Source organism: Pinus tabuliformis, chromosome 7, assembly GCF_031772625.1.
Source record: "Pinus tabuliformis cultivar Carrire ecotype Pingquan chromosome 7, CPIR1, whole genome shotgun sequence".
Taxonomy (NCBI): Eukaryota; Viridiplantae; Streptophyta; class Pinopsida; order Pinales; family Pinaceae; genus Pinus; species Pinus tabuliformis.
The window spans coordinates 1,782,429,639-1,782,455,556 of record NC_142293.1 but is presented as its reverse complement, the minus strand read 5'-3'; the positions used below and the strand labels follow the sequence as shown (position 1 = coordinate 1,782,455,556).

The 25,918-nt window shown below is 40.5% G+C and overlaps 1 protein-coding gene across 3 annotated transcripts in view; it reads left to right on the top strand.

Moving 5' to 3' along the window:
* LOC149255488 (RNA polymerase II C-terminal domain phosphatase-like 1) overlaps positions 1-25,918 on the top strand; it is a 142,527-nt gene that overhangs the window by 5,759 nt on the left and 110,850 nt on the right. For 2 of the 3 annotated variants that reach the window (XM_089460495.1, XM_089460493.1), the window contains exons 3-5: positions 810-1,020; positions 1,190-1,347; positions 11,597-11,659. In XM_089460495.1, coding sequence (XP_089316621.1) covers positions 810-1,020; positions 1,190-1,347; positions 11,597-11,659 — 432 coding nt within the window. The remainder of the gene's footprint in view (positions 1-809; positions 1,021-1,189; positions 1,348-11,596; positions 11,660-25,918) is intronic. The other variant, XM_089460494.1, reaches the window with a different exon arrangement.

Genomic DNA, 25,918 nt, shown 5'->3' with positions numbered 1-25,918 from the left:
TATGAATGGACTGTGCATCTGGCTCTCTTTGGCAATAATCAATTGAAAGGGTTTGTCACTTGCATTAATATGTAAAGCATATTTACCACATACTGCAGCTATCTTTGCAAACCTGTACAGAAACGCACCTTTGAAAAGTTAATTATCTCTTTCGGTTTCTGTGGCCTTGAGAGTTTTGGGTTGTGTTGGTATGTTTAAACTTTGTTTGAATGATTTTCCTATGCGTTCTTTTGAAATAGTGCATTTCATGATTCACGAATGAAAAATGATTTTGTAATTTAGTGTGCAGCATAATTGTTTGCTTTATGCTTTTATAATTTTTTTTAATTGGAAAGAAATGGTATATTTATTATTCCCAGATCTTGATTATCGAACTTCAAAGAGCCTGATTTTCACTGTGTATTCATTATAAGGTTTGCAACAGTGGTCTTTCATTTGAATCTGTTGGTAATCTATGATTCTATATTGTGATTATAAATCATAAAATCTCTTGGACAGTTTGGATATGTAGTTTGTGTTCAGAGGTTTTTTAATCTGTTCTGACTAATGTCAATGGCTTGTATTTTATTTAGTCAGTTGTTTTCTAGCCATTAGTTCAAACACATGAATGGCTAGTATGTATAATTTATTCAAATATGAAGGAGCGAATTAATGTATTGATATGTACATATGATATAGGTAGTATTGTCGTTATTTGCTATACATGCATTGAAATTAACTTGTCTGTCTGATTTGCAGCAGAAATTTAATTTAAATTCATAACAGGACAGATATGTTGAATTATTACTTTACTGTCTGCCCATTTTCAGATTCGAGATACCAGTGTCCTTGTTAGGTTACGGCCTGCTTGGGAAGAACTCAGGACCTATTTAACTTTAAAGGGACGTAAACGCTTTGAAGTTTATATTTGCACTATGTCTGAAAGGGATTATGCATTAGAGATGTGGAGGCTCCTTGATAGCGAGGCTCGCTTAATTAATCCTGCAGAGCTCCTTGACCGTGTACTTTGTGTGAAGCCAGGTAAAATTGATATGAAATGAATTTCAAATTTTTTAGTTTCCTTACTGTTCTTGGTTTGCTTTTTTCTGTTATATGCATTTGGATCTCTCTTATTTCTGAATGACAGGAAAACTTTGGATGGATGTATTTTTTGTCAATCACATGGTCACGTTATTGTTTTTTGAATTAGGTTTAAAAAAGTCCTTGTTGAATGTCTTTCATGATGGCTTCTGCCATCCTAAGATGGCAATGGTAATTGATGATAGACTGAAGGTTTGGGAGGACAAAGATCAACCTCGTGTGCATGTTGTTCCTGCATTTGCACCATATTATGCTCCACAGGCAGAGGTAATGTTATTTCTAGATTTTAAGTTTTGGTGCAAAATATTGTGATAACTCTGTTTTGGGTGTATCACATGTTAGTGTGATGAAGGTGGCATCTCTTAATAGGTAGATCCAACCATTAGAGATTTACAGACTTATATATTCTTTGGGCATTTTTTGTATCAAAAGATATGTTCAAGACTTAAGGATCTATACAAGGAGAGTACTGCTAAATTACTTTTTGATACCAGAAAATGTTTTAGACAATGAGTTGATGCACACTAATGTTAATATTGAATAACTTTTTCCTATTAAGCATCAATCAGTCATCTTGTTGTAACAATATGTTCATTGACAAAATTACCGCTTCACTGAAAGCTAATTTCTTTTATACACTTATGTGACAAAAAAGCAGTTAGCTGGGCAGATATATCACAAATGGTATCTCAAAGAAAGTTATTGTTCTACAGTACCAGAAGAAGATGATCGTAACAAAACCTGTTATATAAGCTTGTGTGTCAAGTCAGTGAGTCTTTAGAATGTGCCTTAAAGCATTGCTTGGATAATGTAACATTTTCTTTCAAGAAAGTTGTGTCCATGAGATTAGACTGTGTAGGCAATTGCTTTTGAGCTTTCTTATCTGCGAAGTGCAATTTTTTCTTGGTTAAGTTGGGGTTGACATTTCACTGTTACCCTCCACTGTCAGTTTTGTTTCTGGGGACTTTTTTCCTTGAACTACAACTTGGAAGAAATGGTAAACATATTACAGGCTCAGTTGAATTTATCTGCATGTGGTTCTACGTATGATATATGTATATAATCATAATGTCAAATGGCCTTAACAAAATTTAAGGTTTTAAGTTTTTTAATAAATAACTTGCCTGACTTTGACAATCATCAGTAGTTTCAAGGTGTAAAATATGTCCAAAATGGCCAATGTTGTGCAGTTTAAATGCCAAATCTCAAGCTTAGTTCAAGCATCATTGCCTTGTTCTTTCTCCAGGGATTTTTTTTAGAAATGATTACTTCATTAGTTAGAGAATTCAACATGGGGTACAACTGAAATAGTTACTTTTTCTACTGGACACGTAAAGAACTTGCTTAATATAAATAATATAGTTGTTCCCCTAAGTCACCTGACACGGGGATTTGGGATTCGTAGGATACGGGGATTTGAGAGTCGGATTCGGACACGTTGACCCCCCGGAACAGGACACGTAAGATTCGTTATATATATATATATATAAATAAAATAGATATTTCTTACACAAATTCTCATTAATGATACAAATTCATTGATTTCAAACATAGATCTTCATTTAGATGTTAGTTTTACTGTTTACGAAGTAAGTTAGTAAGTTAGTAACATTATAGCATGCATAGTACATACAAAATTCAAATACATGTCACATAAATCATGATTCATAAATGAAAGACAACTTACAAGATAGTAAGATAAAGACACTGACAACTGTAGTTTTCTCATTAAGTCATCAAATCAAAATGTGTTACATAGGTAGTGCAATGCCAATGGCAAATAGAAATAGAAAATATAAAACAACTATAGATTCATTACCAATCAACTATTATATGTGCACAAACAATCAGTGGGTTTCTTTTCTCGTATTGATAGTAACTTAAGACTAGAAATAGAACTGTCTGATGGCCTGAATTGTTAAGAATATTTCAAGTGCCTGCCGAGTATGATGCAGGCTCCTGCATTGCTACACACCATGCAATCGTCACCCTCTGGATAAAAATCACAACAGCAATCTACCATTCATTTTCACTGTAACAGTTGATATAACACTCTAGATGGTCTGAGTTGAATTGTTTTCTGTCAAGTAGAAAGTTTCAGTGTCCCAGAAAATAGGTCCTGTATGTAACTCAAAAACCAAGAACACTTACGTGATAATCCCTTATTTCTTGTCCTTGTTATCAGCACAGAAATCAATTCTACATGCGACAGAATAGAAACAATAGAGTTTTTGAAAATATCCACTTGAATCATTGATTTGATTCCAAATAGCTGGAGACACAACTAGATGTATAGTTATAAAATGGCAATTTATGAACACAAAATCAGAAAATTTAAGCAACGGAACACATAACGGATGTGACAGGAATAATAATCTCATGAAGAGTTAAAGGTAAAAACCATACCACTCAAAGCATCATTGTCAAGAATCATATCAAGAGCATAGTCGTAGTATGGCACTTGTCCACTAAGACCACATAAATTAAATTCATCATGTATATAATCTTCATCAATTTCACAGAAGAACTCATTTCCTTTTAATCCACAAAACCAGGAAATCCAAGATGTGTCATCTCCCTCAGAACCACTAAGATCTGTCATGCCCGCGGGTTTCATTTTTGGGGATTCGAATCCCAAAATCCGGACACGTTGTGTCCTAACGGGACACGTATGGGATTCATATGTGTCCCGTTAGGACACGACGTGTCCCTTTCTGGGATTCGAATCCCCAACAAATCGTGTCCGATTCGCGGGATTCGGACACATGGCCCCTTTTCAGCGAATCCGGTTTCTTAGTTGTTCCCAGACAAGCAATGTGCTTCACAATCAACCTCTTATTTCTCTTACTTACTGTACTTAAACAAGTATAAAAACTGGCAATAGATATATGTTAATTTGATATCTATTTAGCATCAAGAGGGTTCAAAATTTTTGAGGTGCAACTATAGATCTTATTTTGATACCTCTTGATGCTTAATATATCTAGGGATAACATGGATTAATGGTAGTTAGGTTCACCACTTGTGTTACATAATGAGTCAAAAAGTGCCTATTTTGTTGATGCTGTCAAACCAATCATGATAATAAAGGTGCATTATTAATGTGAGGTGCAACACTCTCCCATGTTGGAACCCTTATTCTTGGGTGTGTAACTTTTAAGGATCATTCTCATGGTTGGAAGTAAGGAAGGCCATGAATGTTGTATTTACCCCTGTTGTTATTTAATTTTTCTTGCATGCTTTTTGTTAGCAAAGATGGTTTGGTTCTTAATGTGTGTCTCTATCTTCTTTCCATTGTTTGCACTGCACTGTCACATCTCTTATTCTTTCGATTGCTATTTTGTTTCTTTGTGCATTTCTTCTTCCAGTGCATTGTGGTCTTGGTGTTATTCTCATTCTTCATTGAATTTCCCTTCCCTGATCATATTGTTTTTTATTTTCGTTAATTCTCCCACAGAAAAATCACAACTTTTTATTAAGATTAAAACGTTACATCAGTACATGCCTGTAGCATTCACCCCGCCAGTCCAAAAAAGGAGATCATATTGTCAGCAATATGAGAAAAATGTTTATTTTTGCTCTTTATTTTGTTCATATTCCTCCTCTTTAGACTGCATTCCGTAGAAACCTTGATTTTTAGATTTCTAGTACTACGATAACCTGCCTAAGTCTTTGCAGACTTTGAAACGAATACAAGCTGGATGATCTTCCATTGCATAGGGCACAACTAGATGGTATGGTGGAAAATACATGAACATTAGTTGAGAACCGTATTAATAAATAATATATGTTTCTTTAATGAACTTTGAAAATTCTTTCCACATTCATCATTAATTTATTTCAATTTTGTGTTGGCTTTGGGCAAAGCTCATGCTTGAACATACTCCACGCTCTTATTGTGTTTTTTGGGGTTGACACTGACATCTTATGATTTTTTGAGCAATGCAGTTGTTCTGCTTATGATTTGGCTCATAATTGTCCTAGTGACCCATGGTACTCTCCAAATCCCCACCAGACCTGCAAAAAAAATGGAAGGGGGTGATTGATAAAAGCCTGTTAGTTTGCCTTTACATGCTTTGAAGAGAATGCGGTCTCCACCCATATGGGAACCAGTTCATTAGTGGTCTCAATGATAATTAGGCTGGAGTTACTTGAATGACAACATAGTGTACCCGCCCTTGCTCCCTTGAGGGCAGCCGTCTCTCTTCCTTGAATTACAAAATTTCTTATGTGATATGAATTGATCTAGAGCTATAACTAAACTGTAGACCCGGCAGTCCATAAACTAGATTTTATATGCAACTACGTGTAGAAATTATGAATGCATAATAGTACTTTGATTCCTTTAGCTATTTATCAAATTCATTCAAATAAAAAGGCATAACATCCAATATATCTACAGCCACTAGCAGATAGAGTTTCACTATTCCTATGCAGCATTCATTGCTATCCCTAATGCTTTTAGCCTTATACATAATTCCATGAATGGAATTACACACCGATGGCATGGCAGCTTAACATAAAGTCTCAATCTCAGAGCAATGTCACAGGGTTCGCCGGAACTGAACCTTGAGATTCGGAATTTGATGAACCTCAAAAAAATCCATTAAGTTCATTTAGATTCATTTAGATTCAGTTTAATCGCATGCACCCCCCAACATGCATTTTGATCACAAAATTGCTGCCAAAACAAGTTAATATTGTTTGTCTGCAGTGCCAGTAGGTTTCATCGTCAAGGTTCTCCTTATCAGACCTGTGATTCCTATGACAATTTCACGTGGTGTTTTGTAAGGGGAAGTCTATTAATTTCGAGCACTAGTGAAATGTATTGATAAATCATAATACTAGGTGACCCTGTTTGCACAGATTTGGGTTACGGCCAAGTCACATGCAAGTTATGGATGTGTTACAGGTTACGGTTATGGATTTGGGTTACGGGTCCAAATCACATGTGAGTTACGGATTTGTGTTACAGGTTACGGTTCTAAAATCTCTCACAGAGACACACACACATATAGATTTGTGTTACAGGTTATGGTTCTAAAATCTCTCACACACACATGCATATAACTTATATTTATAATTTTTTTTATAAATTTATTAATTCACTATATACTATTAATAATAAATAGATATAAACTATAAATTAATATAGAATTTTCAATTTATATATAATTATAAATATTTTTATATATTTTGAGATTTTGACCTAGTATATGGACAAATTTAATGGCAAACCTTATCCGAACCTCATTGCCAAATTCGAATTTGAATCGAACTTCATTGTTGTCAAACTCAAACTCGAACCTGAACCATGTGACAGTCTCAGAGTATGCATTAAAACACAATTCATAGAAATAAATAACAGAAATAAAATAAAGATAATTCGTCTATGTAACCGGCTGCACAGGAGCAATTTACCTCCCGGCCATAGGGGTCCATTGTGGACACAAACCCCTGGACAGACTATGAGGTGATCTGGATGGAGGAGTATCCCTATAAGGGTCCCTATATATCAATCCAACCCTACCCACAGTGAGCATAGTTCATCCAGAATTCAGTTCCTACCTTGGATCTCAGAGTGTCGGTTCCTCAAGTAGCACTTAACCAGCCCAATGGACATCTGCTCAACCATTCCCTAACTGAAGCTCAGTTATCAACTTTTCCTCCTTCTGTGTATATATTATGTCAAGAAATCCATCCTCTAAAGGTTAATAATTCTGGCAAGGAGATGCCAGGCCACTGGTATCCTTCTGGGAGATTTGCTGCAGTATTGCAGTTGTTAGAATTCTTCTGCCAGGGCAACCACTGGGGAATTCAGGGAGTCATTGGCTCAAATTCAGTCAATATTCAGCATTGTTATGTGACTTAAGCAAAAATTTACCATTCACAGCTTCTATGCTCCGTACAACCATTTGGTCCTCCTCAATTCTGCTAAATTTCCAATACCTGGTCAGTGCATCTGCATTCATATAAAGTAAAACCCTATAGATATGAATCTGAAACTGATTAAACCCCTCTATCAAAAAAATGGATAAAAGATTGCTAGATCTACATACACAAATCTAAAAATCAGAATAGCTAGCTAGGAATTGCGGCAACCAATCATATATCTCTCTATTAGATTGAAAGAAAACATTATGTTTGCAACTAGCTTAACACACTGGCCCAAAAGAGAACTATCTAACCAAAACATTGAAGTGGCCTTACTCTCTTTTATTGAACAAGAGAAATGAGGGTTTACAATGAATCTGGACACATCCGGGAAGTGCCTGCTTTGAGGAGGTGAAACCTAACACAAAATGTGACATGGAAGAATGTGCCCTCATGCATGAATACATTTTCCTGAAATGGAATGCCTACTCATGTAAAGTAAATGCATGTATGCATGCATGAGAATCTCTCTCATGTGCTTGATCCCCAGAACAGAAAATTCACCTCATGCATGTACTCTACCAGAATAGAACATTCTCCTCATGCAGCTCACCTCATGAGCATGGGGATCTGTGGCCTTCTCATGCATGCTCCTCGCCAACTACTTTTAAAACTAATGTGCCCTTGCTGAGAATCTCTCTATGTGCATTGTCTATAGAGCACTAAACAAACTCTGCTAAAGGTTGCATGGCTGAACTGGATCTGCTGAAGAGAATGACTTGGAGCAACAGGTAAAACTGACAAATTCAAGCTGAAATTCTCCATAATTCAACTGTGTATTTGTAACAGTCTGGTTGCTACAATCTCTCCAGCGTACAGAACTATAGTTGAGGTTGGAGATGAGTTGAGACTTGTTAGGGTGTTCAAATGAGCAATAAAATGAGGGAGCGAGAAGCTTTTAAATTCAAAACATGAATAAAGGAATTCATGCTACAATACCTCAAGACAGATTATATTTGGTAGTCTATGGTCAAAAGGGCGGCATGTTCATCAATTGACACATGGCCAAAATGGTGGGGAGTTCTCCAGGTGATATGTTGTTAAATTTTTGGGGTTGTTACAATCTATATGTACCACATATTTACTTTTACTCCTACCTAAATTTATGCAAAGAATTGCATAAATTATGGTGGGCAGGAATTCCTGGGAAATATGTTTAATTACCGAAATATAAAGAATGTACTGCATATTTAATTTATGCAAAGAATTGCATAAATTATGGAGGAACAATTTAACAAAGTCAAACACTATGTGGGTGGATTATAACCTAATTCATGTTGATCTTTGGGTAGCTGTGGGAGGTATTCCCCAACTATTTAGAAGAAAGAAAATTTAATTTAATTTGCAAAGAGACGTGCCTCTTGGGCACCCTAATATCACTATAAAAAGACACTTGAACTTCTCATTTACTCATTCACTTGTCACTTGCATTTTTCTCTCTCTCATGTGGGAAGCTACCTGAGGAAGATGCCAAAGTTTCTAAGGAGTCGAATTTCTGAGACAGTCAATGTTTGACCAGTTGAATTTTCTGAGTGTAATTACTTAATGATGTTCTAGAGTGTGTTAAAGTAATATCATATATCATTGGAAGTAATTATCAGTTGCAGAAAATTGTGCTTGTCTAATTAGCACTAGAAAATCAACACGTAGCAAGAGGGCATTTGATTGTGTAAGAAAACCAACAATCTAAAACCTTCTAAATTCATAACATGTATTATATGTTCCCATTTGCATGAGGAATGCATGTTACAATATCCTAGGAGAGATTATATTTGGTAGTGCGTTCAAACCCAAAAGGGTGATGTTCATCAATGACACATGCCAGAAAGGTGGGGAGTTGTTCAAGATATGCATTCAGAATCTTTTATTATTTTTCTCGAGACCTCCTTTTCTTCTTCCCTTCTCATGGCCTCGTAACCATCCTTTTCTCCCTATCCTAGCAGGCAATTTGGAATTCATATTATATTTCACCTTTATAACTTTTGAATGTAAGCTATTATGTATCATGGTAACATCAGCACATGGTACTAAGGAAATATAAAACATGGCATAGATATGATAAACAAAGTAACTCAGTTGGGTGTAGCTTGAGTGGTTTTGAGGAAAAATTGTTACCCTGCCCACCCTGGTTGAAATCCTACTTTGTGACATGTTTGCTGTTAGTGAACCGATTGTTGATGAACTCATTATTTGGCTTAATAATGAGTTTTTGGTCTGGGCTTGTTCATTGAAGCATCTAGGGTTTATCCTGGGTACATTCCTTGAAATGAGGGGAAGTGCCTGAGAGGTTTTCCACAGGATATGTTACCTAGAAAAAAATGATAAACAAACCAAGCTGAAGTCTAAGACTTCCATCTCTTTCTAGTTAGGCTTTGCACTGGAATTTGTACAAGGTATTTACAATATTTTCATCATGGGTGCATTTTAAAATAAGTGCACATGGCACCATATTTGACAAAATAACAACTTACTAATAACTTGTATATAATCAGATCAAATATATTCCAAGGGTCAAAATTGGGGCATTACAGATGGAAACGTAGCTGATAATTAGTTGAGGATGACTATTCAAATAGGTAAATTATGGTTTCAAAAATAATTTTGGTAATCTTTTCTCCTTTCATCATTAACTAAATTGAAAGGAAATTTTTACTGCAAGGGCTAAGGCCCTCGACTAGATTAATGATACCTTTGTTCTTGTAGTTAGAGAATTTGAGAATATACAGAGCATCTATTTGCATCTAACCTTTCTGCATATGATCTTAAAAAAAGTATTTTGGTTTAGACACATTTTAAATGTATATTTGTTTGAAATACTATGAAGGATAATTGAGGAGGGCAACAACTATTTTTGGGGTTTAAAATATTGTAGTCTTTTGGACCTCCTGTAGAAGTCATATTTGTTTCTATTATATATTTTATGTTTAAGCATGACACAAGATATTATCTCTTAATATAAAAACGAGCAAAAATGTCAACATATTAACATATCAATACGCCTTCGACAGTAGGCTTGCCTCAATTGTTAATTGATATCTTGGAGTTTTTGGCTATAAAGTGATGGCCATATAAAAGAGTTGGTCATTTTCATAACATAGTGTAGGAATCCTCTGAAATATGGTTCTACATTTATTTGAAGATTTATTTTTTCCAAAAGCGATTTTAAAGAACATCAGGTTATTTTAGAATCTTAGACATTCAGATCCATGTTGTTGGTTAAACGTGTGAAAGTAACAATGTTCTATTATTATTAGAGTCTGAAATTTGTAAATACTTGGACCAAGACAGGCAAGGTGCTCTACAGTTTGGTGCAATGTTGCGAACATTGGGATAAAATCGGCAAGGGTTTGAAAAACCAAAAAATCGGTAAAAATCGGCAAACATTGGAAAGTTTAAGATACTATCAAAATATCTGTAAAAATCAGAAAACATAGGTTAGGCCAAAAAATCGTGATTTCGAGATAAAATCAGGATGCTATCGAGATGTTCACAACAATGGTTTGGTGGGGGAGATCTTTCTGTCATGTGTACAAAACTAATAAAATAAAACGAAAAGAAATGAGCTGTCATTTTTTAAACTACCACTATGTCAAAAAGATGTCATATTATTTATTAACATATTTAAACGACAATAAATGAACATAGATCCATTTTAGGCTTGTATCTATTAAGTGTCAAGAGGGATCAAAAGAAGTGGGGTGCGAACCTCTATTATTAAATAGAGAGGGATCATAAGAGGTGAGATGAAAACCTCTATTTATTAAATAGTATGTGCTGGCGATAAAAGATTGAAGTTCACACTTCAAGTTTTTTTGATCCCCCTTGGTGCAAACCTCAATATATAATAGATACTGGGTTTAGGATGGATCTATGCTACAGTGGGTTGACTTATAGTCTTGATGCAAGGAATGAGATAGCATTCACTCTGTCTTGGATTTATGTGTTGTCCTTCATTCCCCTAGTCTCAAGCCTATTTCATGTTTTAATTGGTGGATTATTAGGAACTAAAAACAATGCTCTTAGCCATAGTTGCTCAGAGATCTGGGTATGGGTAAAGAGATGCCATTTTCAAAATTTAGGTACTGGGAAACATGAAGATGTGAGTATGTAAAAGGAGAGATTAATTTTAAAAAACTAAAAGTACAAATTGAAATTTTAAAAATTAGATTTTAAAATCATAAAATGATGAACCATGAGCAGTGAACAATTGTGAATATCATATCATCTTTCATTAGTGAAACATAGGTATGTACAACAAGAGTCTAGACTATGTCTATTACATTGATAATATCCGAGTTGCAAAATTTAAAATGTTAAACGTTTCAACTTTCAAAGTTTCCAGCCAAAAGTTAGATCTCTGTCTCAGTATCTGCTTCATTTCTTTTTAGCACTATATGTGTGTATTTCTTTTTAGCACTCTATGCATTTCCTCAGAGTTGCATTTGCCCTCCCAATTTATATTCGTACTACAGTATGTACTTTTCAGTCCCTTTGACTTATTTTTCTGGTCATTCGTTTGACATTGATAAAATTATCTTATCTTATCTTATTTGGTTGCGGTTAACTGGCTGCATCTTCTAAGTTCTCCATCAACATAATATCAAAGAATAAGAACTCATCGCTTTCCGGCTTAAGATATGACAAGGTAATTTATTTAAATTTTATTTATTTGACAGCAAAGGTTAAGATTCTGTATTAAAAGAACTACAGTTACAAAAGTGATATATTCTAAGAAACCATAGCTTGAAGTTGACTGATAAGTAGAGTCACAGATCATGAAAAAACATTGTGAAGGCATATCCATTTTCTTTGACTAAAAAATTTGTAGGTGTATTGCTTATTAAACCGATAAAATAACATTAGTATTAGACAAAACAGACAGAAACACTTCATGTCATTCCAAGAATTATCTGTATCTAGCAAGTGAGCACTGGTAGCCTAGATCTCTTTTCCATTCAGTTTTTCTTTCTCTGCATTCCAGATTTGGATTTTCTTCCCTGAGTAAGCTGGGGTGAGTTGAAGGATGGCGTTCCAGTGCACTCCTGCATACGAGGGGGATGTAGACGGGATTCTACCAGTGGGAGGGCGCCTGAAAAGATTTCACCCTTCAGTTCTTTGGCTTCTCTCTCCTTTTCTGAGGCAGCTTCCTTTGTTTGGTTCCGTGGAACTTCTGCTGGGATTTTCTCTTGCTCTTGGGTTTGATCCAAACTGTTTGAAGAATTTCAACCCCCACTCCGGTTATTAGTTTCTTTGTCACTCCATGCATTTAGTTTTAAATCCAAGCATGATAAAAATTCCAAAATCTAGAAATGACAATATTTTCTGAAAACACAAATTTAGAGATTTCACAACTGCTGAAATGAATTGATATTTTTCTCTTCTCTTCTCCTCTTACTCTCTAAATGACCTTTTGGGTTACCCTAAAATCTAATGGATGAAATTCATTTAGATCTAGGGATGAAAATAAATGTGCATTTAATTCTCACTTTCTATTTTTTAACTCACCTACTTAAATAAATATCCACTTAGCCTTTTATTTCCATAGTCACCTTTTCACTTTCTAATTCTTCATTGACTCTAATAAAGTCACCTTTAAATTGTAACTTTACCATTTATGAAGTCACTTTTAAATTAAATTGACTTTACCACTTATAAAGTCACTTTAGGAGAAAAGTACAAATAAATTTGGACACTTTTCCCTAGGCCAAAGATAAAAGCCTTAGGGAACCACTTGTCATTTGGTACCCAAATTTTAACACTCCCTCTTAGCGATGAAAGTGTTCCTCACCACTCCCATCTTGTCTCTGAAGTAGACATGCTTGCCTTGTGCTAAGGCTTTGGTGAAAATGTCTGCTACCTGCTCATTTGTGGAAATGTACTCAAGCTTGACAGCTCCCTTTTGGACATAGTCTCTAATGAAGTGATACTTGATCTCAATATGCTTTGACCTGTCATGAAAAACTGGATTCTCCGTGAGTTTTATGCAACTCTGATTATCACAGTAAATTACTAAAGGTCTCAATGCCTGACCAAATAGACCAAACAACATCTTGCGAAGCCATATGGCCTCACAACTAGCCAAACTAGCAGCCATATACTCTGCCTCAGCTGAGCTCAATGCAACTAACTGTTGTTTCCGGCTGATCCACAACACAACTGCCCAACCCAAAGCAACACCCGAAAGTACTCTTCCTATCTGAAGCACAACTTGCCCAATCTGAATTCGTGTACCCTGCCAGTCTCACTCCATCACCCTGTCTATAATCCAGACCAAAATCCACAGTCCCCTACAAGTAACGAAGAATGTGTTTTGCAGCCACCCAGTGCACTCTCCTGGGCTCACACATGAACTGACTCATAGTGTTAACTGCAAAACATATATCTGGTCGAGTGTTGACCGAAGACATCAATTTACCAATCAACTGTCTGTATAGAGTAGGATCCACCAAATCGAAATCAGAAGCGTGAAACTTTTTTCAGTTAGTGATTATAGGTGTAGACATGGGTTTGCAGTCCTCCATGTGAAATCTGCTAAGAATATCCACAATGTACTTCCCTTGTCCCAGGAAGAAATACCCTTCCTCCTGCTACACCTCCAATCCTAGAAAATAATGCATCAAGCCGATATCGTTCATCTCAAACTCTGAAGCAAGATCTCTCTTGCAGCCCTCAATGAGTCTCTCTGCACCAGTGATGATCAAGTCATCAACATACAACACTAGAATGAGAGGCTCCTCACCCACCACAATGACGTATAGGTTCGGATCAGCCTCACTCTTTGTGAAACCCAATTGCTGCAAGTATGTATCAATACTTGAGTACCAAGCTCTAGGAGCTTGCTTCAGGCCATAAAGTGCCTTTTTGAATCTGCATACATGGGACTCCTTCCCATGCACCTCAAAGCCCTACGACTGCTCAATATAAACCTCCTCCTGAATGAAGCCATTGAGAAATGCAGTCTTCACATCCATCTGGTGGATCTTCCAACCCATCTCTGCTGCAATCGATATAATGGAGCGAATAGATGTATACCGAGCTACGGGAGCGAAGGTTTCCTCATAGTCAACTCCCTCTACCTGTGAGAACCCTCTTGCCACAAATTGAGCCTTGAACTTCTCGATGCTGCGATCTGTAACATGCTTTATCTTGTAGAGCCATCTGGAAGTAACAACTGATTTACCTTCAGCCCTCGACACTACCTCCCAAACATCGTTCTTCATAATAGAAGAATACTCCTCCATCATGGCCTCTCTCTAGACCTGCTGGCTAGCTACCTCCTCATAATTAGAAGGCTCGGAGTCAACAATGCTTGTTACCAATGCCATGTAACTACAAAACCGCTCAGGTGGTTTACTCTCTCTAACCTGTCTCTTTGGCCCAACAATTGATGTGGCCTCACGCAAGGTGTCTTGAAGCCACTTAGGCTTCCTCTTCCTTGAGCATACTTCTCCCATCGGAGTGAAAGAATCCTCATCATCATCAGAAGCCTGAACTCCAGAAGCCCTGTCAACTGACCTCATGCCTGAATCTGTGCCTGTAGATGCTGAAGTACCATGCGAACTCTCCATTAGTGTACTACCCTATGAACTGCTTTGCGGACTGCCCTGCATGCTGTTCGAAGAACCATCCACTTGACTCCGAGAGCCACTGCTCACTGATGGACCTGACATTGTAATTGATGTACCTCCTGATCCCTGACCACTAGATCCCTGTGACTGACTCAGCTGCTCCCGAGGATCTGGTGACTTTGGATACTCTAACTCCCGTGACCTCCTGAAAGCTCTCTCCTCCTCGAATTTCACATCTCGCTTGACAACCACTTTCCTTTGCGCAGGAATATAAATTTGATAAGCTTTTGAGGTCTTGTTATAACCCATAAAGATGCCCTTGTTTGCAGTGGGCTCTAGCTTGGTCCTGTTCTCCTTGGGGACATAGGAATATGTAAGGCACCCAAAGATACGAAAGTGCCCAACATCAGGTTTCTTCCCAGAAAAAGCCTCCTCCGGAGTCACATTCCCCAAGGCATGATGTGGACTCCGGTTCTACAAGTACAACAGTGTTGCAGGCCTCTGCCCACAAAAATAAAGGTAACCCCTGATCATGAAGCATGGCTTTGGCAACCCTACAATGGATCTGTTTTTCCTCTTCGCAACCCCATTCTGCTGGGGGTTGTAAGGAACTGTGAACTCCCTCCTAATGCCTGCCTCAGCACAAAAATCAACAAACTCACCAAGGGTATACTCCCCTCCATTGTCCGACCTGAGGACCTTGATCTTCCTACCTGTCTGGGTCTCCACAAGAGCTTTGAACTCTTGAAACCGCTTGAAGACCTCACTCTTGGTCTTCAAGAAATAAATCCAGGTCTTCTTGGAGTGGTCATCAATGAATAAAACATAGTACTCATAGCCACTCAAGGATACATGAAACATCCGACCACTCACATTGGTATGAATCAAGTCAAAGATCCCGGTCGCTCTGCCGTCACTGCTGGGAAAAGGGGATCTCTTCTTTTCTCCTTCTACTCTCTAAATGACCTTTTGGGTTACCCTAAGATATAATGGCTAAGATTCATTTAGATCTAGGATGAGAATAAATGTGCATTTAATTCTCGCTTTCTATTTTTAACTCATCCACTTAAATAAAGACCCACTTAGCGTTATTTCCATAGTCACTTTTTCACTTTTTAATTCTTCATTGACTTTAATAAAGTCACATTTAAATTAGAATGTAACTTTACCACTTATAAAGTCACTTTTAAATTAAATTGACGTTACCACTTGTAAAGTCACTTTAGGAGAAAAGTACAAATAAATTTGGACACTTTTCCCTAGGCCAAAGATCAAACCCTTAGGGAACCACTTGACCTCTGGCACCCAAATTTTAACACTGTTGAGTCTCAGTTGATGGTAAGGATCTCATGTCTTCAAGTGGACAATGCAGAGCTGCTTCTTTGCTGGGCACTTGTTCTTCCAACACACTCTCCAAGGCTGCAAATTGATTCTGATGGATATAGATTTTTGCTTTATTTTTGGGTCGAGGGGTCAAATCGTGTTTCCACTCTATTAACTCTCAAACCAGCAAGGGACCTAAAAGGGGTTCCTCAGAAGGCATCTGCTAGGTTAAGGGCAAATGTGGAGGCTTAGCCCACTGCCACCACAACTAAGTCTCCTTGCTCTTTATGGACTTTCACCGATGGGAGGAGTCTCGATAGTGTAGGGATCACTTGTAAAGTATATGTCAATGGATAGGTGAGAAGTGACCTTGAAAACCCTTTCCCAAGGATGGAGTGAAGAATGGAACTTTCTTGCTCTTTAAGCAAGGGACTTGGTCCACCAGGGGTAAGGGGTGAGGATTGGAGGGTTGAGGGAGAAAGGATAGGCTTATAGACGAGGTTCTCAATCCCTATAGTCCCTGGGAAACTTGGATTCCCAAATGGTCCTTGGCAAATAATCTTTATTGAGAAGTGGGACCACACGGGGCCAAGTGGACCCAACCCAGGTTCGGGGATGGAATGCAACAACCAGTGATGTACCTATACTGGACAAGGTGAAGGGAAAGGACCAAACAAGAATACTTACTTCAAAAGGTTGAATTGATCTTGTTGAGGTCTAGCCTTGGGGATGCCTGGGCAAAATTCGATCCTAGAGCTAGGGCTTGAGATTCCACTGTTAGAATTGCCTCAAATTTGGAGGAGAGGGAGAGGACCCACCAACACAGTGGTCCGTAGGAGATCAAAATTTTTCCTTGGGTCAATTCCCAGGAAATTGATGCCCTAGGTGTCCTAATTTGGCTAGACTTAGGGAAAAAGGGGAAAATGGTAAAAAGAGGGTTTAAATGATCACCCCTTTTAAGGGATCAATGCCTAATTCACTTGGGGATATGGAGTCAAGGATGATGATGAGTAAGAACTTGGTTTCTTGATCAAGGAGGCTTGGAAATTCAGCTTCGTCCAATGTTGAGAGAGAAAAGAAAAGTGACCTTCAAGCATTTATTCTTCAAAGCAAACGATGCAAGTTTATCGAGACATAATCTCTTGGACATTTCATTCATATAACATTGGCCCATACTTTAAATTAACTAAAACATGCTCAATTCCAAATTTCGATTATGCAACAACTAGCCCTAATTCTAGCAGTATGCAACAATAAGAATAATAACATCAAAATTTACTTACAACGTTATAGGGTATATCCAACCAACATTTCATTCACAAGACAAAGCTCCAGGACTAGATAAATAGCCCAAATACATACGTCAAAATTCATCCATCTCCAAAAAATGTCCTCCAAGGAAAAATGTGAAGTTCTCTATGATTAGAGAGATCCCAAGTCAAGTGATGATCCAAATGAATGTATCTAACATCAATATATAGCCTCCTAAGGAGTTCAAAGTAGCCTATGGATGTGCAAATAAAACCCCTATTGATGACAAGCCCACCAAACTAGCTCACAAGTGTAAAAATAAGCCTCACAAGGGGCCAAATAATAATATGTACATGTTGTGAGGCCCTCCAAAGGCCTAATAATGTCCTGAAGTGCCATACCGTGGAATAAATTCCTCGGAATATGATGGACAAGGGGGTGGCCCCTTGTTCTCCAAGTAGTAGACTTGTGGTGCTCTCAGTGGGTCTGAGGGCACATAAATGACCCCATGGATCTCTATATGAATCAAAGATGCCTGTAGACCCTCTGCAAGGGTCTGAGGGGTGGAATGAATGCTGCCATGACATTGTTCAAGTCCTGGGACACTTGCCAAGAGTGTGGGGCTCCTGTCGAGGCTTGCTGGGCATAATATACCAAGCATATCACCATCATACCAAAAGTGGATCGCTAGTAGTGTTTGAGCATCGATGAAGATCCATGGAGTACTGTCTACTGCAATGGAGGCCAATGGCTCTCTATGCACACCCTATATGTGCCAATGTAGACCTCTGTGGGTTAGGATCCCATATAGGGAGACCAAACCCAAAAGGAAACCATCTGTAATATTGCATAAGATCCAATGCATCCCCTAGGCTTCCAGTACAACCAATCATTAAAATAATCAAGTAAAAGAGTTTACAAATCATGGATAACAAAGTGGGCACTTCATAATGGCATGCCCTTCCGTAGTGGGCTTTGGCATGTGCTAGTGTCTCCAAGCTCCAAAGGGGGTTAGCCAAGTACCTTATTAGGTGGTTTCAACCCTTAAAGGGGATAGTATGTCCAAGGTACATCCCTCTAATGGGGTAGCAAGTGATAAACAAGTGGAATGGAGTAGGGAATGCGAGGGGCAATCCTGGGCCACATATTGGGGCATAGGGGTAGCATGATAAGGGGAAGCCCACACCTAGGTATGTAATGTATAGGAGGGAGAAATTGTGGTACATGAGGTACCATGGCCTTGATTTTTCCACCTTCGATTATATGCTTTTTGCCTTTCATGAATTTTCTTTAATTAACTGCTCGGGGCTCAATGGACAAGAGCATGATGTGTAAGATATGATAGTGATTAGCCCTTTAGGTAGGGTGGTTCATTGCCTTCCAGGGGTTGGGACAATCATGGCTTTGTGAATGACAAAGGAGGCTCATTTAGGGTCTATGGAATCAGGGTGATGGCCATGGATTGGGGTAGAGCTCCTGTAATGGATTTTGTCGATGTGCTAATTATTTTTGTCTCGACCATCTTTTGCATTTTGTGGTACAATTTCCTGTTAAATGTGGCCAATTATGCTTTTTTTTTTTAATTGCTTCAACCTCAGCGTTCTAGGCTTGACCCAAGGTGGGGGCAAGGGGATAGGGAGGCTAGCCCTATGTGGACCCAGAATGGGAATGTGGACCCAGGTGGGAGAAACGATGAATGGGGTATAGTGAGTGGAAAGGGAGTAGCATGTGCAGGTAAAGGAGCGGGACCACACACCCAAGGTCGAGGTTTCCCAAGTAGTACCACCCTAGAACCAAATGGTCAATAAAGGAGATCCCACGGGACTAAGATCCAAGGGTAACAACCAAAACAGATCAAGGGGACAAGAGCACAAACTAAGCTCACTCTTTCTGTCAAATCCCCCCATCAATCCATACCCAAAAGTATCCATGATAAGTAAACCCAATACAAAATTACCAAATGACAAGACACACCTTTAGATTCGAGCGGCCCACCTTCAAACATATGATCAATACAGGTGGGTGAAGGACCAGATGGTTGGCTTAGGTGGCAGAGAAATGGCACAACGAGCTAGTAGGAGGCATCAAGGGGCTGCTAGCTGAGGCTCATCATGGAGAAAAAAATCTCCTGGGGATATCACCCACAAAGTGGTGGGTAACACTCCCAAAGAGCTCCTGTTTTCGTGGGCAGGTTTAAACCCCCCTTCTTTTTCTAAGGTAGGGTTGATTTTCTGTGGGCAATAACAATTGAAGTGCCCATGTGTGTGGCAGTCATTGCATTTGAAGGGAAAACATAATAGTCCAAGAGTTGGACATGAATCCAATTGTTGATTTGGTGTTCAGTTGCATCTAGGGGTCCTTCCAGATTTACCTCCACACAACGGTGAGCACAAGTGAACTGCCCCTATTCATCTCAATGCTGGCTACCAACTTCCCTGTAATACTCTTCCTAAATTATTTTGGAACAAAATTTATTTCTACATTTTGGGGCCCAATTTTGGTTAAGACGGGGCCCATTTGATTTTTGATAGAAGAATTAGGACTCGGGAGTTAGAGGCAAGTTAATTTTATATTATTTTGTTTTGTTAATGATATGTGGGGACCACCCACATAAGAAATATGCACTCCCTAAGCCAATGATCCGAAATGCACGAGGGAAGAAAAGGCGGGAACAAAGACTCCACAAAAGTTATAAAAGGAAGGCAACACACTTCATTTGGCATTCTTGGCTTATCGAATTTGATTCTGTTGCTTGAGCTGTTTAGCTGGGTCACTTGTTGTTTAGCAAGAGTTGTCCAAGGGGAAAACTCACCCTTTCTTCGGGGGACTTCGAGTGCCACCCTAGAGTGGTTCATCCATTATCATCCGGAGGAGATTTGTAGAGAGATTTCTAGCATTTTTATTCAATTCATCCCAACAATGCATATTTTTGGAGGACGCAGTAGTGGATCTAGTGTGGCCATTGCAATATTCTTTTGGAGGGCTATTGTCGGGAGAAATTAGGAGAAGAAGACTCAATAGATTTGTTGGCTATTGGGTGAGTTTGAGAGCTGGAAGTGGTAGTAATATTCAGGAATGTTTTTTCAGACTCTGGCCAACGCAGAAGAGAGAAACTGGGCATAAGTGGGAGATAGAGTTCAGCCATTGGGGCTATTGCTTGCTGAGAGAAATAAGGGAAGTATTGGTGGAGTTGATTGCTACATTTCAGGAGTGTTTGGGGAGGATTTTGCTGGTGGTTTGACAAACAACGTGCTTCAACAACTATTGGAAAGCATAGGGCTTTTGGGGGTCGATTTTGGGAGGTCAAAATCAGGCCAAACCATTTCTGGGTTTTTGTGGGTTTTGCCTGAGGAGCCTAGATATAAATTTGCAGAATTTTCTGAGTACCAAAGGTGGGGTTTTCAGCCATATCTTTGCAGTAGACAACGTAGAATTGCCGGGGACTGCACAGTGCCTTTTGGGAGTCGATTTTGGGACGTCAAAATCAGGCCAAACCTTTTATGAGTTTTTGCCTGACGAGCCTAGATATACATTTGCAGAATTTTCTGAGCACTGGAGGTGGGGTTTTCAGCCATATCTTTGCAGCAGACAATGCAAAATTGTTGGGGACTGTGCAATGCAGCAGTTGGTTAGTTGATTGTAGCTTCGGGTTGTCATTGCTTCACTTGGGCTTTGCTCTGCTTGCCTTTGAGGCAAGCCCAGGTGCATTCCTTCCATATTTTGTACTCTTGCACTAGTTTATAATAAAGTGGCTCAACTGCTTCCATATTTTTGATAGCTATGGGCGTTTTCTAATTGTTTTGAAATTTTTGTGGTAAAATTGTTATTTGCTTGCATATCATTGTTTTTCCTAGTTTGGAACATTACAGTGGTATCAGAGCATGATCTTGGCCCAGCTGTGGGTATAACCAGTAAGATATGGAAGATTCAGGTACGTAGGCACAGTGACAGGTGAAGCCATAGGCAAACTCATGTTTCAAGAGAAATTTAGTCTGCAGAAATTCTCGAGTGGAATCCATTGGCACAATGAGAGGTTGGCCCAGCTAAGGAGGGTGACAGAGCAAACCCATCCTCATCCTTACAACAAAGACACTAGAGGTACACAGACTGTGGGGGTGCAACCATCTACACCATGTGGGGTAAATCGATAGACTCAGGACACTAGATCTCCTCGAAAGGAGTAGACAGGACAAGAACAGTTAGATGGTGAGACAAGGAGGCACTTTTGCTGCTGGAGACTTGGCTTTAGATATGTGGGCCCTGAGGAGGAGATTGAGCATGAGGCAGAGGACACGCAGGATTGTGAGGAGCACATTGGTATACCCAGTGTGGCACAAGAGTCACCATTGTTGGAGGCCTCTTTGATAGCACTAATTGACACTTTGGGGGAGAGAGTAGAGCATACACCCATAGGGCCATCCATTGTCAATTGCTAGGAGACACAAACATGTCTACTGTTGAGGAGGTGACGTCTGTTGTTGAGGTATCCATTGATGAGGTATCTGGGGTCGTGACCGAGTTTTCACGTGATAGCAACGCATGATAGGATGATGAGGTGCCGAGAGACATCACCACCCTTGATGAGGAGTTGATAGGTACAAAGGCACCCAAATCTACGACAAAGTTGCGGGATGACAATCACTTACAACAACATGGAGAGCACATAGAGGGGCGTGAGCTAGTCATGGAGGGGCAGTTTGTGACTCATGTTGAGCCCATGATGGAGGAGAACGAGCAAGTCTTCTTTGGGGCCAATCACCGACTTAGAGCAGATAGATGCATAGACTGTCAACGAAGTTGCAGTACTTCCAGATAGTAGCTCTCTTTGGGCTTATATCGATGGGGCTTGCAACATTGCTAGACTACCTTTGCACCATGGAGAGAGAGATGCAGAGACCCCCCGACAAATTTTATGTGTTGACCAAGATGGTGAGTTGAGGCGACATGAGCTGCACAGGGTGAAACACTCGCAAGATGGAGGGCTTGTTCTATGTGCTGGAATTTGTGCATTCGATCCCTCTCTTGGGGTACTCGCAGGATGGAGGGGCAGTGTGTGACTCATGTTGAGCCCATGATGGAGGAGAACGAGTAGTCTTCTTTGGGGCCAATCACTGACTTAGAGCAGATAGATGCACAGACTGTCAACAGAGTTGCAATACTTCCTGATAGTAGCTCTCTTTGGGCTTATATAGATGGGGCTTGCAACATTGCTAGACTACCTTTGCACCATGGAGAGAGAGATGCAGAGACCCCTGACAAATTTTATGTGTTGACTAGGATGGTGAGTTGAGGTGACATGAGATGCCCAGGGTGCAACACTCGCAGGATGGAGGGCTTGTTTTATGTGTTGGAAGTTGTGCATTCGATCCCTCTCTTGGGGTTGGACGATGAGAGATTTTGAGTTGGTACCCGATGGAGTGGGCTAGACTCATGGAGATGGTTGTAGTCTAGAGTGAAGCTCAGTGGGAGCTCTAAGACATCAAGGGTACTCGAGGCCCAGGTTGGCATTGGGATCCAGGCAGGGCTTCCTATACGATATCAGATATGTGGGATGGCTATGGCATTGATAACGCAGTCAACCCAGTGCCTAAGCGCATACATTCCTTAGGGGAGTTCTAGTCGGCGCTAGTGGCCAGGTGGTTTGTGAGCAGACTCCATTGGTTTGGTTGTTTTGGCATGTTGGTTGCGCATGGGGGCGCAGGATGATTAGCATTCTCTGGCAGGAGGTGGCATGGGTAGGCCATCAGACTGGATATTGTATGGAGACGATGTTCTCCCATTGAGGTTTAGGACTCGGGGTCACAGAGGATCGACACAACAGAGATATCCCCTCTAGCAGAAGTGGAGTTAGGGTGCTCAGGTCTACCAAGATGGATGAGGGGACATGACGCGTGTCATGGTGGGGTCACTAGTATAGTGGCAGACACTTTGGCACATGCGGTATAACAGTAGGCAGTGGTACACAAGACTACATAGAGTCAAGTCGTAGCGTCCAGTGTTATATAGAGGGATGTGGCCTGATGCATACAGACCCAATTCTAGGCCATAACAGCCAGTGGTGTGCAGGGCTATGCAACGAGGAGCAGTTGCCTGCAAAGGAGCATGGAGATGCATGGTGGCCTACCACAACATGCCAGTTTACACTGTGGGATAGAGGAGTGACTCGCATCGCATTGAGGACGTGCGGGGAGTGACAGGTGCAGTGACACAGGCAGGACACATGATGGTACAGGATGGTATAGCTGTAGCCGGGGGTATCCAGTGGTGTACAGGGATAGGTTGCAGCGTACAATGGCATGTCGAGGAGTGCGGTGGTACTTGGTGGTATGCAGTGACACATGATGCGACGCAGTGGGCTCTTGGAGCGTTGCCTCCAGGGAGACTTATGGACAGGGACAGTAGGTGTACCATTGGACGCAACTCACCTAAGATCAATGAGGACATTGTTGAGCATCTAGGGACACCATGTCTAGTGGAGGTAGGGCCTCGAGGGGGTTATCAACATATCCGAGGCGGAGAGAGGGTTCTCCATAGGATTACTCTTGAGCATTTCGGCAGACTCTTGATCATACTCTTTGGGACATACCCACCCATCATCCAACAGTGTTGCTTACAGTCGCAGAGGGTTTGGCGGTTGCCCTTTGACACTCTCCATTCAGGCAGCAGGGCATGGGAGGCTCACCCGAGGCGGTTGTATGAGACACTGCGTGTCATGGGCCGAGAGGAGACTCTCCAGTTGAGACACTTGGTAGGTGCACGAGATGACGGTTACAAGCTTAGGGATGGCATGGTTGATTGTCGAGGTAGCGCATGTTCCACCCCTAGAATCACACTTGGGGAGGTGATTGTGAGGGAGTTACATGGTGCTTTTTCTGTTGGACAACTCGAGGTGTTAGGTGAGCATGAGGTGCGGAGGACGGTAGTTCTTGTTGGCAGGATGATGCCTAGGCTTTCGATAGTACCCAGGCACATCATCAGGAGCTGGGATAATAGATCTCGCTGTGTGATTTGGCAGGCACAAAACTATTGGATATTTGCGGCACAGGTTCTTGATGCTCGATGCCTACCTATTGGATACCTACAAGAGGTAGAGACAGGGCACAGAGGGGTCCCAACAACTAGCAACATATCACAGCAACAGGCAGAGAGGATTGGGGGTTGTGGACCTCCAGTATGGTTATGGGATCCAAGGATCCAGTGGATTGGTGGGATACTCCACTCCTTAGTGAGCATGGTTGGGATAACAGGTAAACTGATTCATTCACAGGCGGACACATGGGGGATCACCGAAGCCCTCACCATAGGACGAGGCAGATTGTTGCTCAGGATTGGGGCTAGCCATGGAGTGATAGGCGCTGGCACTATTGAGTCGCTTTGGCAAGATTGGCCTAGCCTCGATCATCGCATAGATTATGGTCGAGAGTTATGGGAGAGGAGGCTTTGGTACGAGCATGCTAGGCAGTCAGTCATGACCAGAGTGTCACGATGTCAACAGGATAGGTTCCTTCTACGACGGGCAGGGGATTCTGGCATAATAGGGTTGAGCAGTTCAACTACCCGTAGAGGTGAGCTGGTTTCTACAAGGGAGGGTCATCTAGATCTTCCATTTGGTTTTAGTGATTCGTTGATGGTGTGGGGAACTTCACTGGTGTGGCAGGGTGATCAACAGGAGGAGATCAGGGGAGGCCTGGGTAGACGAGAACTTCACTGGTGTGGCAGGGTGATCAACAGGAGGAGATCAGGGGAGGCCTGGGTAGACGAGGGTTCAATCCCACTAGGATTGGATTGCATCTTCAGGAGTTTACTCTTGTAGTGCATGAGATGGACTACTCAATAGGGAAATTTCATGGGGAGTTGGGCAGAGTCCTACATTATCATGATGCTCTACTTATTGGTAGTATGCAGAGGGATTCTGGTACCTGTATCTAGTTGGATAGTGAGTGGAGCAAGGTGTGCTTCACATTGATTAGGATGGCTTGGGATCCTGGTATCGAGGGATTCCTTCATGTCGGGACAGTGCTGAGATTGGGGATGACTCAATGGTACATTTGGGACCCTGGTATTATTGGTGGTTACAGTGGTGATCAACAGTGAGAGAGGGCACTTGTTCAGGCATTGCTTGAGGACAAGCAAGTTTTGGCGGGGAGGACTATAATGCCCTTTCCTAAATTATTTTGGAACAAGATTTATTTCTATGTTTTGGGGGCCAATTTTGGTGAAGACGAGGCCCATTTGATTTTTGATAGAAGACTTAGGAGTTAGAGGCAAGTTAATTTTATATTATTTTGTTTTGTTAATGATATGTGGGAACCACTCACATAAGAAATATGCACCCCCTAAGCCAATAATTCAAAATGCATGAGAGGGAAGAAAGGTTTTGCAGAAGTTATAAAAGGAAGGCAACACACTTCATTTGACATTCTTGGCTTATCGAATTTGATTCTGTTGCTCGAGCTGTTTAGCTGGGTCACTTGTTGTTTAGCAAGAGTTTTCCAAGCGGAGAACTCACCCTTTCTTCGGGGGACTTCGAGTGCCACCCTAGAGAGGTTCATCCATTATCATCCAGAGGAGATTTGTAGAGAGATTTCCAGCATTTGTATTCAGTTCGCCCCAACAGTGCGTATTTCTGGAGGACGCAGTAGTGGATCTAGTGTGGCCATTGCAACATTCTTCCGGAGGGCTATTGCTGGGAGAAATTAGGAGAAGGCTCAATATATTTGTTGGCTATTGGGTGAGTTTGAGGGCTGGAAGTGGCAACAATA